This window comes from Olea europaea, unplaced genomic scaffold, assembly GCF_002742605.1.
Source record: "Olea europaea var. sylvestris unplaced genomic scaffold, O_europaea_v1 scaffold402, whole genome shotgun sequence".
Classification (NCBI taxonomy): Eukaryota; Viridiplantae; Streptophyta; class Magnoliopsida; order Lamiales; family Oleaceae; genus Olea; species Olea europaea.
Window position 1 is genome coordinate 380,964 of NW_019259821.1, and position 17,391 is coordinate 398,354.

At 36.9% G+C, this 17,391-nt stretch overlaps 1 protein-coding gene across 1 annotated transcript; it reads left to right on the forward strand.

Moving 5' to 3' along the window:
- Positions 1 to 471: 471 nt before the first annotated feature.
- LOC111387424 (AT-rich interactive domain-containing protein 5-like) lies at positions 472 to 17,284 on the forward strand. The gene is made up of 11 exons (XM_023011979.1): positions 472 to 537; positions 645 to 684; positions 769 to 851; positions 942 to 1,034; positions 1,773 to 1,901; positions 2,013 to 2,064; positions 8,644 to 8,673; positions 15,689 to 15,801; positions 15,914 to 15,964; positions 16,315 to 16,412; positions 16,905 to 17,284. The coding sequence occupies exons 1-11, from the start codon at positions 472 to 474 to the stop codon at positions 16,999 to 17,001; spliced, it is 852 nt and encodes a 283-aa protein (XP_022867747.1). The 3' UTR covers positions 17,002 to 17,284.
- Positions 17,285 to 17,391: the final 107 nt, after the last annotated feature.

Consider the following 17,391-nt stretch of genomic DNA (forward strand, 5'->3'; position numbering starts at 1 on the left):
TGATTTCCAATTGTAAAGTCATCGCCAATAAAAGAACACCCCTTTTTGGGACTGTCTCAAGAGATTTGTCCCTTACACAATCGTCTGATCCTTTTTAATTGTTAGCGACTAACCCGCGCGAAACAGTTATGTTTTCATTTGTAATCATTTGAACTATTTTCATGACATCAAATCTGAATCGACATGCTGTTACAACTGTTGAGATAACTTTTATCGAGCAATGCTAAATAATTGTGGTCATTAAACTTAAAGAAAATCTTTAGTGTACTTCAAATTTTGTGCATCTGGCTTTATTTGGCTTAAATAAAGAAAAGGTAAGTTTTGAGGGCTGATTAAATGACCCCCTTCATTTTTTTCTTGCAGGACTTGCACAACTGTTTCTTGGACATTCCGCATATTCTATGAGAAGGCAATCCTCCCAACTTCACTTTTCATTTTATTCTTCTTGTAAATTTCACACGATTTTTACTCATGGCCAGCGGTTGGCATAAGTTCTACTGCATGAGCCTGATATTTCTTTATGCTACCCAGAACTTGGTTAAACTGTGTACATATCATTGTTATTAAAATGGTGAAAGGAGCAATCCTTCTTTGTGTGTGTACATATTATCTCTTGTGTAACTTTTAGGATTCCTGTCTTCTAGAATCTGTTTGTTTTCATTCCTTTTGTTTCCTGTATAAATTGTATGTTATAGTTATTTTCTCTCATTTTATGTGTTTAGCTGAAATATCTAACTTAAATGAATGTCTCGTCCTTTTCCTGAACAGTTATATGCGAAATGAGATTTGTATATTGTAAAAGAAGAGGCCTTATTTATATTGATTACTCTATGTATTACATAGATCATCTTGTTTATTTATACCTATTATCCTTGGTTCTCGTTCTTTTCATTGGATTCTATTATCGATCATCTCTCTCGCTTTATGTATATATGTCTTAGACACTTCTGGAATTTGAAAGGCATAAGACTCAAAGTGGCGAGATTCAACTTCCAGTTGTTACTCTCCCTGAAGTCTTAGGAGCTGACAACGAGGTGAGTTTGTATTTAATATTTCTTAATATGTACTCTTTGCCAACTTAATATCTCTATCACCATTGATTCTTATTGGTACTTATTTTCTTTATATATATATTTTAAAGCAAGGATATAGACTTCTACATATTAAAAAATTTAAAAATTGGCTGCCAATATTTGATTAGACATTTGTAAATTGGCTTTGATGTGTTTTATACTACGCACGTTCTTTATTTCGTTCAGAACATTTGCAAAAAAATTGTGTAAAGAATCCAACCCTGTTACAGTAACATCAGAAATTTGGGTAAAAGAATATCTTTGCATTGCTATTAAGTCGAAATTTAACTCTTAAATACATCCTTTGGTGAAGAAGGAATGTTGCATCACCTTTGGTACTTCTCATTTCTTCTGCATGGTAATGAAAAATATATACAAAGAACAAGATATGATGGTTTTTGAATTTATGCAAAAAAACTGTTTAGAAAAAGAAGCCGAAAGATGAATGAAGTGAAGCTGTTGTACTGTTGCATCTAGAAATATCATAAAATTTATAAACCCTTAAGACAAACATTTTGTGAATGGATTATATTTATTTTTATGCATGTTGGTTTGACTTTGATGGTCTTGGATGGCCATATGTAGTATTTTTATTTATTTTTTTTTTTTTTAAACGTTGGTTGACAAAATTTTTACCTGGCATTTCTCACAAGCACACAAGTTTTTAAGATTTAACTGTCTTAATATTAATATCTGAAGCTAATTGAACAGGGTAATGGCTCTCAAGGATCAGGCAGGGCTCGGAGAGATGCTGCCTCCCGTGCTATGCAAGGATGGCATGCCCAACGTCTTTTTGGTTCTGGTGATGTTGGCGAGACAAATCTAAAAGTCTGTGGAAATAAATATCTTTATGCTCTTCTTGGGAGTTCTATTTTTTTCAACACAATGAGTGATTCATTTATGATTTACACATTTCTTTTGTAAATTATATTTTGATAGGACAAGAATCCCAGCACTACGGCAAACCGTGAGAAAAATCTCAAAAGCACTGGTAAGCTTGCTTCAGTTCAAAATTTTCTAATGTATTAGCTCCTCTTTGTTAAACCTTATTTGGAACTATAGAATACAGGATCATGCGAGTTTTTTCATTGAGAAAATAAGATATATTTTTATGCCTGTCAGTTACCCATTATAAGTTTTTTTCGTTGTCTTGTTAAATGGTAAAATAGAGAAATGACATCTAGAGTCTGGTATGTGGATTTAGGCCCACTTAAACAGAAGAGACTGAATGAAGTGGAGCTTCCATTGAAAGGAGCACGAACTGAAACATCTAAGCAGTTAAGTCATGCTATATCTTGATTAATGATTTTCATTATGGCTAGCTTGTTGGAATTAATTTGCTCTCTTTTAATGAGATAATGCTCAGTTTTAGGCTGAGAACTTTCCTCTTTATCATGGAAATGAAGATGACCCATCATTGTAGAGGTGGAGTTCCATCTCCTTCACCTCTACCTCCACCTTTAACAGGGCCAACTCGATCTTCAAATCTTGGAGATGAACTATAGATAATGAAAACCATTGTTGTTTCATGCGCCGTTGAACTCTTCTTTGAATACCAGATTGGAATTGTGCACCATACCTGTTATAGTTTTGCACTTTTGTCATGTATAAATACTATCGTGCCGCCAATTACGTGCAGATAGATTGTTGGGATTTTGTGCTTGTATTCTGCATTATATAACCTTGTAATTACAACAAAGGTGGCTGTAGCGCTGCAAACAAAAAATCTAATGATTTTCTAGCTAGTGGTCACTGGTTTGAGTGTTATAAAAATCACATCCTAAGTTATCGTGGTTTTTAAGCTCACATGGCAAGTGAGCTTCCTTGTCTCAATAAAAAAGTAATTTTTTTTAGTCTCTAATATGTAACTAAATCGTGTTAATGTTTACTAATTCATTTGAGCAATAATTTTGTGTTAGGTAGAAACTGTGGCTTTTTACGCACCTTGTCCAATGGGGATTTATCAAGCCTTGGATTTGATGAAAGCAGTGTGATTTTAATTCTTTGAAATGCTACTGTAAGTTTTGGAGTATGTTTCTATGGATGTTGTGGAAGAGTACGTTTACCAGCGAATAGGTGAGTTTTGATTGTTAAGGGTGTGCACCGTGAAGATTGGGTTGGGCATCAAGACGCATTATTTATACCAATGGGCTTGGTTTATGTTAAGGGATAAAAGAACATATCGATTAAAGATGAAATATAGACCAACTTGTAAGGTCTTGGGCTACTCCTCTTAACAAGGTTAACCTTTCAAAATAGAATCTCAAGTCTTAACATGGTATCAGAGCATAGGAATTTTTCTTCAGTCTTGCATTCTCTGACTTCTGTGTTACCTGGCCTTCATTGCCATTTTTTGGACTAGATTGTCCCTCTCTTTACTTGAAAAATAAACCAGAATGTCTATTACTTCTAAAGCCTCAAATCCCACTCAGATTGTTAATCAATTTAGCCAGACATCACTCAATGAACTTCAGGTTATTCAGTCATATTATCGTCTGAATGGAAAGAATTACTTAATCTGGTCTCAAGTGATTCGAAAAAAATTGAAACGGAAAGGGAAGCTCAGCCATTTGACTGGCCCCATACCCAGCAAAGATGACCCAAAGTGTGAGACTTGGGATGTGGAGGATTCTTTAGTCATCTCATGGCTTTGGGACTCAATGCAACCTGAAATTAGTGGAAATTGTATGTTTTTTACCACTACTAAAGACATATGGGATACTGTGAAGCAAACATACTCCGAAGTTAAAGATGCGGCCTTGGTTTTTGAAATTAAAACCAAGATTCATTCCACTAAACAAGATACAATGTCGGTTACTGAATATTATAATATCATGAATGGTTTATGGCTTGAACTTGATTACTATCAAAATCTCAAGATGAAGTGTGGTGATGCTGCTGCAATGATGATGAAATTTGTCGAAGGAGAAAGATTATATGAATTCTTGACTGGACTTAACATGGAATTTGATCAAAGTCGAGTGCAAGTACTCAGAAAGGAAGAAGTGCCTTCCTCGAGTGAAGTGTTCTCCATTTTTAGAGCTGAGCAGGGAAGATGGACTGTGATGCTTGATTCTCCACCTGTTGATGCATCTGTCCTAGTTGCAACAAGGAAGCCATCTTCAAATATCTTTGGTGTTCCAAAACAAAATCAAGAAAGTAGAGAACCACTGGAAAATAAAGATGACCGTTGGTGTGACTTTTGCAAGAGACGAGGACATACAAGGGGAACCCGTTGGAAACTGAATGGAAAGCCATCATCATTTGGTAGAAATAGCAAGCAGCAGCGATATATCCCACGCAGCAGCAGAGTAAACATAGTGATTCAAGATGAAGATTCCACCAACAATGAACCAGAGACAAATACACTAAATAAAGAGGAGATTTAGATGCTTCGAAGTCTTCTTACGTCAATAGAAAAACCGGTTGGTTCATGTTCATTTGCTCACTCAGGTAACCATAATTTATCCACCACTCTTAGTTCCTCAAAGGATTGTAAAACACACGATATGTGGGTTGTTGATTCAGGTGCTACTGATCACATGACAAACTCATCACATCACTTCACACATACACACCATGTCCTGGAAATCAAAAAATAAAAGTTGAAGATGGTACATTGGCATCCATTGCAAGAAAAGGAACCATTCCTGTCACCTCTTCTCTCTCACTTAAATCTGTACTTCAAGTTCTTAAACTTTCTATTAATTTGCTGTCTATCCATAAGCTCACAAAAGATCTAAACTGCAAAGTTATATTTTTCTTAGATCATTGTCTCTTTCAGAAAATGGTTAGGTGGAAGACGATTGGGCTTACTAAGGAGAAGGAAGGGCTTTATTTCTTGGATACTGGTTGTGGTGGAGATGGAGATCGATTACCTCTAACTCATTTATCTGAGAAGCTCTCAATAAATAAACTTCAGATTTTGCTTCAGCATTTTCGTTTAGGAGATCTATCATTTTTAGTTTTAAAAATTATTATTCCTACTTTATTCAAAGGTGTGGATGAAAAATCTCTTCATTGTGAAGTATGTCATCGCCAAACATCATCGTGTTTCATTTCCTTTGAGTTCTAAAAAATCTATATATCCATTTTCATTGATTCATACTAATGTCTAGGGAACCTCTAAAATTCCAATTATTACTGGAGCTCGTTGGTTTATCTCTTTTATTGATGACTGTACTCATGTTACTTGGTTATTTCTCATGAAAAATAAATAAGATGTTAGTACAATTTTTCCTAAATTTCTGAAACTCATTCAAAACCAATTTGATGCCCACGTCAAACTTATCAGGTCAGAAAATGGTACAGAATACTTTAATTAATTTTTGACACCCTTTTTCCAAAAAGAAAGGATAATGCACTAGTCATCTTGTACAAGTATACCTCAACAAAACGGGATTGCGGAGTGAAAAAATGTCACCTTCTTGAAACAACACGAGCCCTACTATTTGAAAAACGAGTGCCTAAACACTACTGGGGGGAAGCAGTGTTAACTGCGTCTCATTTTATAAACATATTACCCTCAAGAGTGTTAGGAAATAAAAATCCAGTAAATGTTCGTACACAATTCTATCCACAGTTCAATAAATCTAATCAGTTACCCCCTAGAATATTTGGTTGCATCTCTTACGTTCACATTCATACACAATATTGTGGTAAATTAGATCCTAGAGCTCTTAAATGTGTCTTTCTTGGGTGTTCTCCAAAACAAAAAGGGTATAAGTGTTATCATCCAAAATCCAAAAAGTTCTTTGTTAGTAAAGATGTGACCTTTGCTGAAAATCAATCCTTTTTTTGAGGAATCTTATCTCCAAGGTGAGAGATCATTAGGAGATAAGATTGGTCATTGTTTTCCTGTAATTGACCTTGCAAACTCTAACATCCAAGAAAAACCAGAAACAAATTCAGATACTGCAATCACTACTCTACCAAACCTTGATACACTTTCTCGTAAACCTATTGATAATAAGAAAATTGGGAAAGATGGTCCAACTTTGCCATTGTAGGTCTATTCATGAAGGACAGTTGAGCCTAAACTGGTGCAAGCTCAGGAGTTTGATCCTATAACAGGTAATGAAAGTTTTTCAAGCTCTCTTTCACCACAAAATCTCCCCATCACTAAGTTGACAGGCCTTGATATTCCAATTGCCATAAGAAAAGGCACACGAAAATGCACACAACACCCCATATCAAACTTTATTTCCTTCAATAAACTCTCATATTCACATAGAGCATTTCTCACAAAATTACACACCATTAAAATCCCTCAAACAGTTCAAGAGGCACTAAAGAGTGAAGAATGGAAAAAAGGTATAAGTGAAGAAATGATGGCATAAATAAAAATGAGACGTGGGATGTTGTTGAGATGCCGAAGGAAAAAGACCAGTGGGATGCAAATGGGTATATACTGTAAAATATAATGCTGATGGTACTTTGGAGAGATATAAGGCGAGACTTGTAGCAAAGGGGTACACTCAAGTGTATGGGCTAGACTATCAAGAAATATTTGCTCCGGTTGCAAAAATGAATAATATTAGAGTTTTGTTGTCCTTAGCAGCTAACCTTCAATGGTCCTTGCAACAATTTGATGGAAAAAAATGCATTCTTGCATGGTGATCTAGAGGAGAGGAAGAAGTTTATATGGAGACACCTCCTGGCTTTACTATAGGTTTTGGAGTTAACGGTGTATGCAAGTTGAAGAAAGCTCTATATGGATTGAAACAATCTCCTAGAGCATGGTTTGGAAGATTAAATAGTGCAATGAAACAAATGGGGCTCAAACAATCACAAGGCGATCATGCATTCTTCATAAAAAAATCAAGAAGCGGTAAAATCACTATCCTGATTGTTTATGTTGATGATATCACTATAACAGGGGATGATCTTGAAGAAATTGATAAGCTTAGAAAGAAACTAGCAAAAGAATTTGAAATAAAAGAACTTGGAAAGTTGAAATACTTCTTGGGGATTGAAATGACATACTCGAAAAACGGCATATTCATATCCCAACGAAAATACATTCTTGATTTGCTGCAGGCTTCAATGCTCGAACTATTTGAAACGGTCGGAGTACCTGTATTGGACACGACACGGGAATGGGTATAGGATATGTATCGGATCCTCCAAGTTTCAATCAGACACTTCATTTTTATTTATTTAGTTATTTTTGCTTCTTCTTCTTCTTTTTCTTTCTTCTTTATTATTTTTTTCCTTTTCCTTTTCTTTCTCGTTTTTGCTCTCTCTATTAACCTAGTGCCGCCCCCTAAAAGATGGAGAAAGGTGACGGTGCAAGATTTTCCCTTCTTTCTTTTTTCTTTCCCTTTTCTTCATTTTACTTCTTTCTCTTTCCGTATCGGTGATTTAGGATTTTGTTTGTATAAAATGAAAATAAGTTCCATATAGTGCTACTTAGTTCTTCACTAAGTACAGATTGCAATCAATTCCCTCATTTTATATTTTATATAATATTTAGTAATTAATTTCTCATAATTGAAAACTAAACCCTAAAATTCTATTTTATTCGTCTTAACCCCTTATTCAATACTTATTTCCTTCTTTGTGAACAATTAATTTTTGTATACTCAAAATGACATCTTGGGTTAGTAAAAAAATTGAAGTTTGAAAGACATATCCACGTACATTTGTCTGAATTTTGAACTCTTTTTAGTCATATTCCCTTATTCTATATATTAGAAAATAAAAGATCTGACACTTAGATGCGTACCCGTACCCGATACCCGTACTGGAGTCCGAGTATCATAGGATGTAGGAGACAAGAATGCTATGTTGTAAGCCTTCTGAAATTTCTATTGAACAAAATCACAAGCTAGGAGAAGCTACAGAGGGCACAATGGTAGACAAGGGGAGATATCAAAGATTAGTTGGAAAATTCATTTATTTGTCACATACTAGGCTAGATATTGCTTATGCTATACGTGTGGTAAGTTAGTTCATGCATTCTTCAAAGGAGTGTCACTTAGAAGCTGTTCATCGAATCTTACAAGATTTGAAGTCTACGCCAGGAAAATGTGTTCTCTTCAAACATAACTAAGAGTTGAGAATAGAAGCCTACACGGATGCAGATTGGGCAAGTTCAATAGTTGATCGCAGGTCAACATCTGGGTATTGTACCTTCTTAGGAAGAAATCCAGTGACATGGAGGAGTAAGAAACAGGTTTTGGTAGCCAGATCAAGTGCTGAGGCAGAATTTAGAACTATAGCACATGGAATTTGTAAGCTGTTATGGCTCAAAATTATCTTAGAAGACTTGGTTATTGTAGGAAATCATGTGTATGTGTGTGAACTATGGAAATAAGCTAAGTAGTTGGGATTGATTGTATGATTGATTGCAAGTTGTAGTGTTTCTTTAGTTAGCATTTTTTTCCTTTATTAGCTATTTTGTGTATTATAAAGATGTAGTGGAACTATTGTTGAAGGATATACAGAAAAATTCACTCCAATTTTCTCTTCATGGTATCAGAGCCAAGTTGAAAGGCTTGTGATCCCTGAGGTCGCGGGTTCGAAACTCCTTTGGCAGTGAAATGTAAGTCCATGAATGGAGGAGTAGGTAATCAGTCCTATAAACCCTGGGGGAATGGTCATGATATAACGTAATGTGACCGAGATTTGCCAACATATGTTTTTAGATCTCAAATGGTATCAGAGCAGAGAAATCTCTAACCTGGTCAATCAATGGCGGATGCCCCCGCCAATAGCAAAGAGTCGGTGACCTCTGAAATGTCCAATTTTGAAATCGAGTTCATTCCATCTATTGGAACCCAAGGAGTTGAAGGCAAAGGAGATCGTCGTGTTTTCAGCCATGGATTCGGTGGTCATTGTAGAGGCGACCATGGAGGTCGCGGTGGTCGAAATGGGCGTCGTGGCAGTCGCATCAATCCCGAAGAGAAAGAACATGGATCCTTGCCGGTGATTCACGAGGAGGAGGCCGTAATTTGGCGACAGGAGGCGCTGCGGCCAGTGGTGATGAAGAAGAAGACCAGTGAAACCTCCCGTGAAACATCCAGTGAAGTTAGATGGGAAAGTCGTCGACTGGCCAGGTTGAAGGAAGAAATCGGGCCATCTGAGAGTGACGGGTCAGCGCCCATATCCAATTTAAATGGGCTTAATGGACTTATTGAAGTTGGGCTTGAAGGATTTGCCCATAATGTTACTAGAAAAAATTATTTTAATCAACCCAAATCTATTGGGCCTGATGGATCAACCCAGAATTTTAGAAGAGCTAAAAATGGACCATGGTCAAAAGTCCAAAAAGGCCTCCAAGTTTCAGGCAATTCCACTGGAATAAAACCTCCCACTCCAAGTAGTGCATTCAACCCTTTGGTCCAACCCGGTCCTTCTAGTTCCCTTGCACAAAAAGGTAGCTTCTTGAAAGCTTTAAATACCTCAAAATGTAAAATCCCTTGGATTATTGACTCTCGTGCGTCCGATCACATGATGGATTTGTACCAACTATTCTCCACTTATTCAACCTATGCCGGAGATGTTAAGGTGAAATTGCAGATGGATCGCTCTCTTCTGTTGCAGGAAAAGAGAGTATTCGAATCTCTGAATTCATAACACTAGATTCGGTCCTCCATGTTCCTAATTTGTCATGCAACTTACTATCTATTAGTCAATTAACAAAAACATCCAATTGTTCTGCTAAGTTCTAGCCATCTTATTGTGTCTTTCAGGACCTCTCATCGAGGAAGACGATTGGCAGTGCTAAAGAGTGTGGGGGACTGTACTACTTCGAGGAAGCTGATGTGAGTAAACTGGGTCCACGCACTAGCTGTAAGTCTGCATCTGTCTCTAGGGATAGTGATCTTATGTTGTGGCACTATAGAATGGGTCACCCTAGTCTTCCTTACTTAAGACGTGTGTTTCCATCTATCTTCACAAATAACACGTCATTTGAACTTCAATGTGAAAGTTGCAAATTTGCCAAACATCCGCGTACACACTTTCCAAGTTCCACATACAAACCATCCACACCATTTGCCATGATTCATAGCGACTTATGGGGACCTTCTCACATCCCTAATTGTACCCAAACAAAATGGTTCGTCACGTTTATCGACGACCACACTCGAGTTTGTTGGGTATACCTTTTAAAAGAGAAAGCAGATGTTCGCTCAGTGTTTGAAAATTTTCACTCTATGATCCAAACTCAATTCCAAACAAACCTTCAAATCTTACGCACTGATAATGGATCTGAATACTTCAATACTACTCTACAAGACTATTTAACAAAACATGGAATTGTTCATCAAAGTTCTTGTGTCAATACTCCTCAACAAAACGGGATTGCCGAGCGAAAAAATAGACATATACTTGAAGTCGCTCGTGCTTTAATGTTTACTGCAAATATTCCAAAAAACATTTTGGGGGATGCAATTTTAACATCTACGTACCTCATCAACCGTATGCCTAGTCGAGTTCTCTCATTCGAGTCACCTATACAAATATTCCAAAAGCACTTTCCAACGTCCCGCCTAAAAATAGATTTGAACCTAAAAGTGTTCGGATGTACTGCCTTTGTACACATCTACTCTCAGCATCGAAACAAACTTGAACCACGAGCAATCAAGTGTGTTTTCATTGGATACTCACCCACTCAGAAGGGGTATAAGAGCTATGACCCATCCACAAAAAAGACCTTTGTGAGCCTTGATGTCACCTTTTTAGAAAAAACACCTTACTTCCAAAAACCTTCTCTTCAGGAGGAGAACATAAGTAAAGATCAGTTTTTGAATCAAGAATCCTTAAGCCTCGATCTTTCTCTACCTGACCTATATACTGAAACCATCACCCCACCTAACATAAGTAAAGATCAGTTTTTGAATCAAGAATCCTTAAACCTTGATCTTTCTCTACCTGACCTATATACTGAAACCATCACCCCACCTTCTATTGTGCTACATACAGAAGGAAACTTGAAGCCAGGGGGAGATGTTGGAAAACAAAGCAACGAGGAAATCCTAATTTACTCAAGGAAGCCTAAATCAAAGTTTAAGGACACTCTCACACCTGAGGCGCCAAGAGAGTCAAAACCAGTGAAAGGACCTGAAGAAAATGCCTTCAACCAAACCACATCTACAGATAATGATGTTTTACCCATTGCCCTCAGAAAACAGCCACGGTCATGTACTCTTCATCCTATTTCCAATTTTGTATCTTACAAGAATCTATCCACAGAATTTCGTGCTTTTACAACTAACCTTGACAGGACAGAAATTCCAAAAAATATTCAGGAGGCATTGGAATCACCTAAATGGAAAGAAGCGGTAATGGATGAAATGACAGCCTTGAAGAAAAATGGAACTTGGGAGGTGGTAAACCTACCGAAGGGGAAGAAACCAGTAGGATGCAAATGGGTGTTCAATGTAAAGTACAAAGCTGATGGGACAGTAGATCGCTACAAAGCTCGACTTGTTGCCAAAGGGTATACACAGACCTATGGGATCGACTATACTGAAACTTTTGCACCAGTAGCAAAACTAAATACAGTTCGAGTTCTCTTGTCTTTAGCAGTAAATCTGGATTGGCCACTTCAACAACTAGATATTAAGAATGCATTTCTGAATGGTGAATTGGAAGAAGAGGTCTACATGACAATACCACCAGGCTTCAGAACGGGAAATGAAGAGAACCGAGTGTGTAAATTGAGGAAGTCTCTATATGGGCTCAAGCAATCATCGAGAGCTTGGTTTGATAGATTTGCAAATGTATTGAAAAGGCAAGAATATCAGTAAGCGCAATCTGATCATACCATGTTTTTTAAACAATCTAGAGATGGTACAAAAACAATCCTAATTGTATATGTTGATGACATAATACTGACAGGAGACAACATAGTGGAGATGGAAAGACTTAAGAAGTGCTTAGCTGCTGAATTTGAAGTAAAAGATTTGGGGCAACTACGATATTTCTTGGGGATGGAAATTGCAAGGTCAAAGAAAGGCATTAGTGTCTCTCAACGAAAATATATCATTGATCTTTTGACTGAAACAGGCATGTTGGGATGCAAACCTAGTGATACACCTATTGAGACAGGAAAAATAAAGGATACAGGAAACACTGTGGATATGGACAGATATCAAAGATTAGTTGGTAAGCTAATCTATCTCTCGCATACTAGACCTGATATTGCTTTCGCGGTCAGCATGGTAAGTCAACACATGCATTCTCCTAAAGAGGCTCATCTGGAAGCAGTATACAAAATCCTTAGATATCTAAAAGGCACGGCTGGAAAAGGATTATTATTTGAAAAAGGTAAAAAGAATGGAGTGGAGATCTTTACTGATGCAGATTGGGCTGGATCAATCGAAGATAGAAGATCCGCCACCGATTACTGTACATTTGTATGGGGAAATTTGGTAACTTGGAGGAGCAAAAAGCAGAATGTAGTAGCAAGAAGTAGTGCAGAGGCAGAATTCAGAGCTGTAGCACAAGGAATATGTGAAGGGTTATGGATTAAAAAACTCTTGGAGGAACTGAAAGTTGAAATGGAACTTCCCATTAAACTTTATTGTGATAACAAAGCAGCCATCAATATTTCTCTCAATCCAGTACAACATGACAGAACTAAACACATGGAAGTGGACAGACACTTTATAAAGGAGAAAGTGGATAATGGAACTATATGTATGACGTATGTTCCTACTAAGGAACAAACTACAGATATCTTCACCAAAGGATTGTCCCGACCGATATTCAACGATCTTAATTGCAAGTTGACAATAATCAACATCTACAATTCAACTTGAGGGGGAGTGTAGGAAATCGTGTGTATGTGTGTGAACTATGGAAATAAGCTAAGTAGTTGGGATTGATTGTATGATTGATTGCAAGTTGTAGTGTTTCTTTAGTTAGCATTTTTTTCCTTTATTAGCTATTTTGTGTATTATAAAGATATAGTGGAACTATTGTTGAAGGATATACAGAAAAATTCACTCCAATTTTATCTTCAATTATCAAGTGGGAAGGAAGTATGAAGTTATACTGTGATAACAAGTCTGCAATTAGTATAACTCACAATCCAATACAGCACGATCGTACAAAACACGTAGAAGTGGATCGACATTTTATCAAAGAAAAACTAGATTGTGGTCTAATCTGTACTCCTTATGTCGCAACAGATGGACAACTTGCATACATTCTTACCAAGGGACTACCAAGCCGCTCATTCCAACGAATTACAAACAAGCTAGGCATGGACAACATTTGCTTGCCAGCTTGAGGGGGAGTGTTAACAAATCCTCAAGAATGTTTGACATGGAAAAAAGGAATTAAATCCCTGATTTGATTCCATGATTGATTAGTTGTGTATAGACTGATTCCTTTCCTAATTTAATTGCTAAAATTCTGGCCATTAGGGCCTGCTATCACGGAAAGATTATTGCCTATTTCTTTGTATAGAATTAGTTTCCTAAATTAGTGATCATTGTACTCTATAAATTGCAAATTTTTATTAGAGAAATATAAGTCAGAAATCATATTCTGATTCATCTATAGTTTAGTGAACCTTGGAAAAATTCAAGGGTGGTTAGAGGTTTATAGGAGAGATGCTTGGGACACAAATTGATGTTGGAGTTCATTAGTCAGATAAGAGGTTTGGGGGGTTTAACTTGGATTTGAGAATTAAGAAAGATGTATATTTCATCCTGTACAGATTCCACTCATAATGTGAATCTCCTTTGTCAATATAGGCATGTTTGCACTAAACCGCTTAAATCTCATTTGCCTTCATTGTGATTTTCATGTTGATTAACTTCATACTTTCCATAGCACTGCTGGTTTCTTGTGTTCACACATGAACATTGGTTCTTGAGTTCCTAGTTTCTTTTCTGTGTTATTTAATTGGTATTTTAGCTTATCTTAGTAGCCTAAATGGAACTCTGCTTTGGTTGTACACCATTCTGCCAGTTGGTTGACAGGTCTAACAATTCATCTATTGTGGAAGGACATCCTGGCTTGAAAGAGTGTCAAAAAACTTTGAAGTGTAAGGATGTCAAAACTTAAAAGCTGAAGAATGCTAGCAGCAGTAATTGAGGAGGGAATGTTCATCAACTCTTTTAGCAGGTATATTCTAGCTGAGAATATGGCAGCGGCCAGTTAAAGTTGAAGGTTCTGGGAGGGAATGCATGCATGACCTGCATTGTGAAAGTTGGGTCATGACTCTTGAGTAGTAAATTGCGATGTTGGGTGGAATTAGTACCATTGGGAAATGAGATCGAATCTTAGTGGTGGTAATTCAACACTAGTGCATCATGTAGCAGACCTTACAGTCTCTGCCTCTTTGGATATTTGCTCTCGGGTTGCCTTGTGCATTCTGGATGTTTACTCCCTAGAAGTTCATCAGTTGTTGGCTTTATAGTTGACATAGTAGTCATGGGCATAGGGTGAGAAGATCAAGAGGATTGGAGCACAATGCACTTAAGTTGGTGCAGCTGTTGTCTTGAACTTGTTAGAAATTCGATTTGGTAACCACATTGCTACTTGGTATTGGAGATGTGACAAGTATAATTGGTCAGCCAAGGGGCTTCTAGCATATAGACAATTTTAGAGAAATCAACTAGACAAAAAGTTAGGACTGAGGTCCACATTGAGAGTTGAGATGAGTTTTTGGCGCTGTTCTGTTACACATGCCTTAGCCACATCCTTAATATTAGGTGGAGTCAAGTACTATTGATTACCCTACGCATTTCAGTACCAAAGTAGCTGGTGATTTAAAGGGTCAGAGAGTTGTTTTGCTGCTTTAGAAAAGTGTGGAGAGGGAGAATTATTGAGCTAGGAGGTGGAGAATTTTTGGGTAGAAAGTATCTTTTTTACCATTCCTCGGTGATTGTCGGAGTCTGCATGTGAGTGGAAGTGTTGTACTTTGAAGTATGATGTGAAAATGAAATTCTACAGCAGGTCATGGTTAAGATGACATAGGAGATATCCGAGTGGTGCTTAAGACGATACCCACGGGATGCTTGGGACCAAAGTAGCTCAGAAATTTCTTCAGTGAGATGAGAAAGGGAGCTTTAATGGACTTGGGTTTGAGAATTAAACACTTGATGTATGTTTGCTTGAAGAGATATTCTCTTTTGGAGTTAAAAAATGAAAACCGTTGGCATGAACTCTAGCCCATCAATATTTAGTTTTTATGTTGATTTACCCTTTACCATTGAAACACTGGGTTGAGATGCATACATATTGAAAATTGTATATCAGGTTTCACCTCTTTTCACTTAGGTGCAACATTTGAGTACCAATACATTTAGTGAGACCGTTAAATTCATCATGCAACTGGATGCTAAATAGCTACTGTATGATGATGGATTGTTTGTATACAAGGCAATTACAGCATGTTATGCATGCTCAGCCTGGATGTTGCTTTACAGGTGAATTTGAAAAGCTTTGGATTAGAATTTGTGCCAAATTAGCCAGCCTGAAGTGGCAAGATTTCTTCATTTCAGCATAGTTACTTATTCATTGCTAGGGGTAAAATGTTGGGAAATGATTTTCCAAATATTTGCCTCCCCCTACCTTTTCTTTTTTCTTTTCTGAGATATGTAGTTAATGTTTGCATTATTGTTGTACTCTTTTTGTTTATTTTACTGTAGCTATCGACACATTTCTAACTCGACATGTCTCTAATCTGTCTGCCAGACTGGTCACGACAGTTGTTGATGTTGGCCCCCCAGCTGATTGGGTGAAAATCAATATACGTGAAACTGTAAGTTTGTTATAATAGGACTAGCTTCAATATTTACGTTTCTTTCTTCTTTCTCTCAACGAACAGACATACTAAAGCAAATTTTGAATGTGATTATTACTTTTATGTGCAGGAAGATTGTTTTGAACTTTACGCTTTAGTGCCTGGGCTTCTGCGTGAAGAGGTTTGTAGTTGCAGTTATTGGTTTGTTATACTGAGCATGAACTTATAATGCGTTCTTCACTTCAGTTTGTTGGGATATGCATTCTTATTTTGGTTGTTCCTTCCATGTTTTAGCCAATATATTATCATTCATGTACATGTATCGGTTTTGCGTTGTAATTTGTGTTCAGACTGCGTATGAAATTTGAACAACTATTAATGAATCTACTTCTGGTGGAATAGGATTTTGCTTTTGTTTTATTCTATACCCCTGTTAGGATTTGATATGTTTTTGTGTGGGAACGTGTGTGCTCGAAGTGAGATTGTGAACTAAATCCATGAGATGATGCTGGTGCCCTTATTAACTGTTAGGTGCGAGTTCAATCGGATCCTGCAGGACGATTAGTCATAACAGGTCAGCCTGAGCAACTTGACAATCCCTGGGGTGTTACACCGTTCAGAAGGTACGAGTTTTAAAATTTTGAGATTTTGCAGAGGATTTTTGTGAAGGTTACTATGTACAGTCATCATTCCAGCAAAGCGTGCTAAATTACATTAGGAACATAGTTATTACCATGCAGTGAGAAACTATCATATTCAAAACTGTTAATATCTGTAATGAGAATATGTAATTTTTTCTCTGCTTTACAAACATAAAAATTCTGAGCCCAGATTGGAGTTTTTAAAATTAGATGAAGACTGTATCTTGCCAAATTTTTAATCTAATTGATCAATTTTTAATAGCACTTCCAAAGTTTCTGCCTCGTATTTTTGTTCTCGTTTCTTGCATTTAACCTCTTGTTCTGTTGAGTACCAAATATAGTGAAATATAATTCTCACATACTCTGTTGATTCACTAGTTAACAATTTGAAGGCACGTCAATTGCATATCAGCTGTGAATATTTAAGAGTAAATGGCTCAGAATTATCAGGTTTCTGGGTGGTGGTATTCAGGTGGTGAGCTTACCTGCCAGAATCGATCCAGTTCAGACTTCTGCTGTCGTTAGCCTTCATGGACGTCTCATTATTCGTGTTCCTTTTGAGCAGTCAACAGCATAAATCTCGTGGCTTATTAAGATTTTGCGGAATAGTTCAACATTATTTTGGTCAACTGGCTAAATCATAGAAGCAATCTACTTTTGCTGCAGCTCTGTTGCTCATTTGTCTTGAGGTTTCGAATTCCTTTTGTGTCTAGCTTTGACCAGTAATTTTATCACATTGCATTAGTAAATTAGTTCTAGAGGGCTTTTTTTATATTAGAAATTGGAACTCATCAGTGAGACACTAGGGTTTTTTTTGGGTTAGTGGCTTTATCATTTCCCTGTAAGACATGGATTGTTGTTTTGATTAGAGACTCATGATCTCTTTCATCAATATTTTTAGATGGTTTTTTTGGGTCAGTAGCTTTATAATCAACTCATTTTTTTTCCTGAATTATTGTGGAAACTG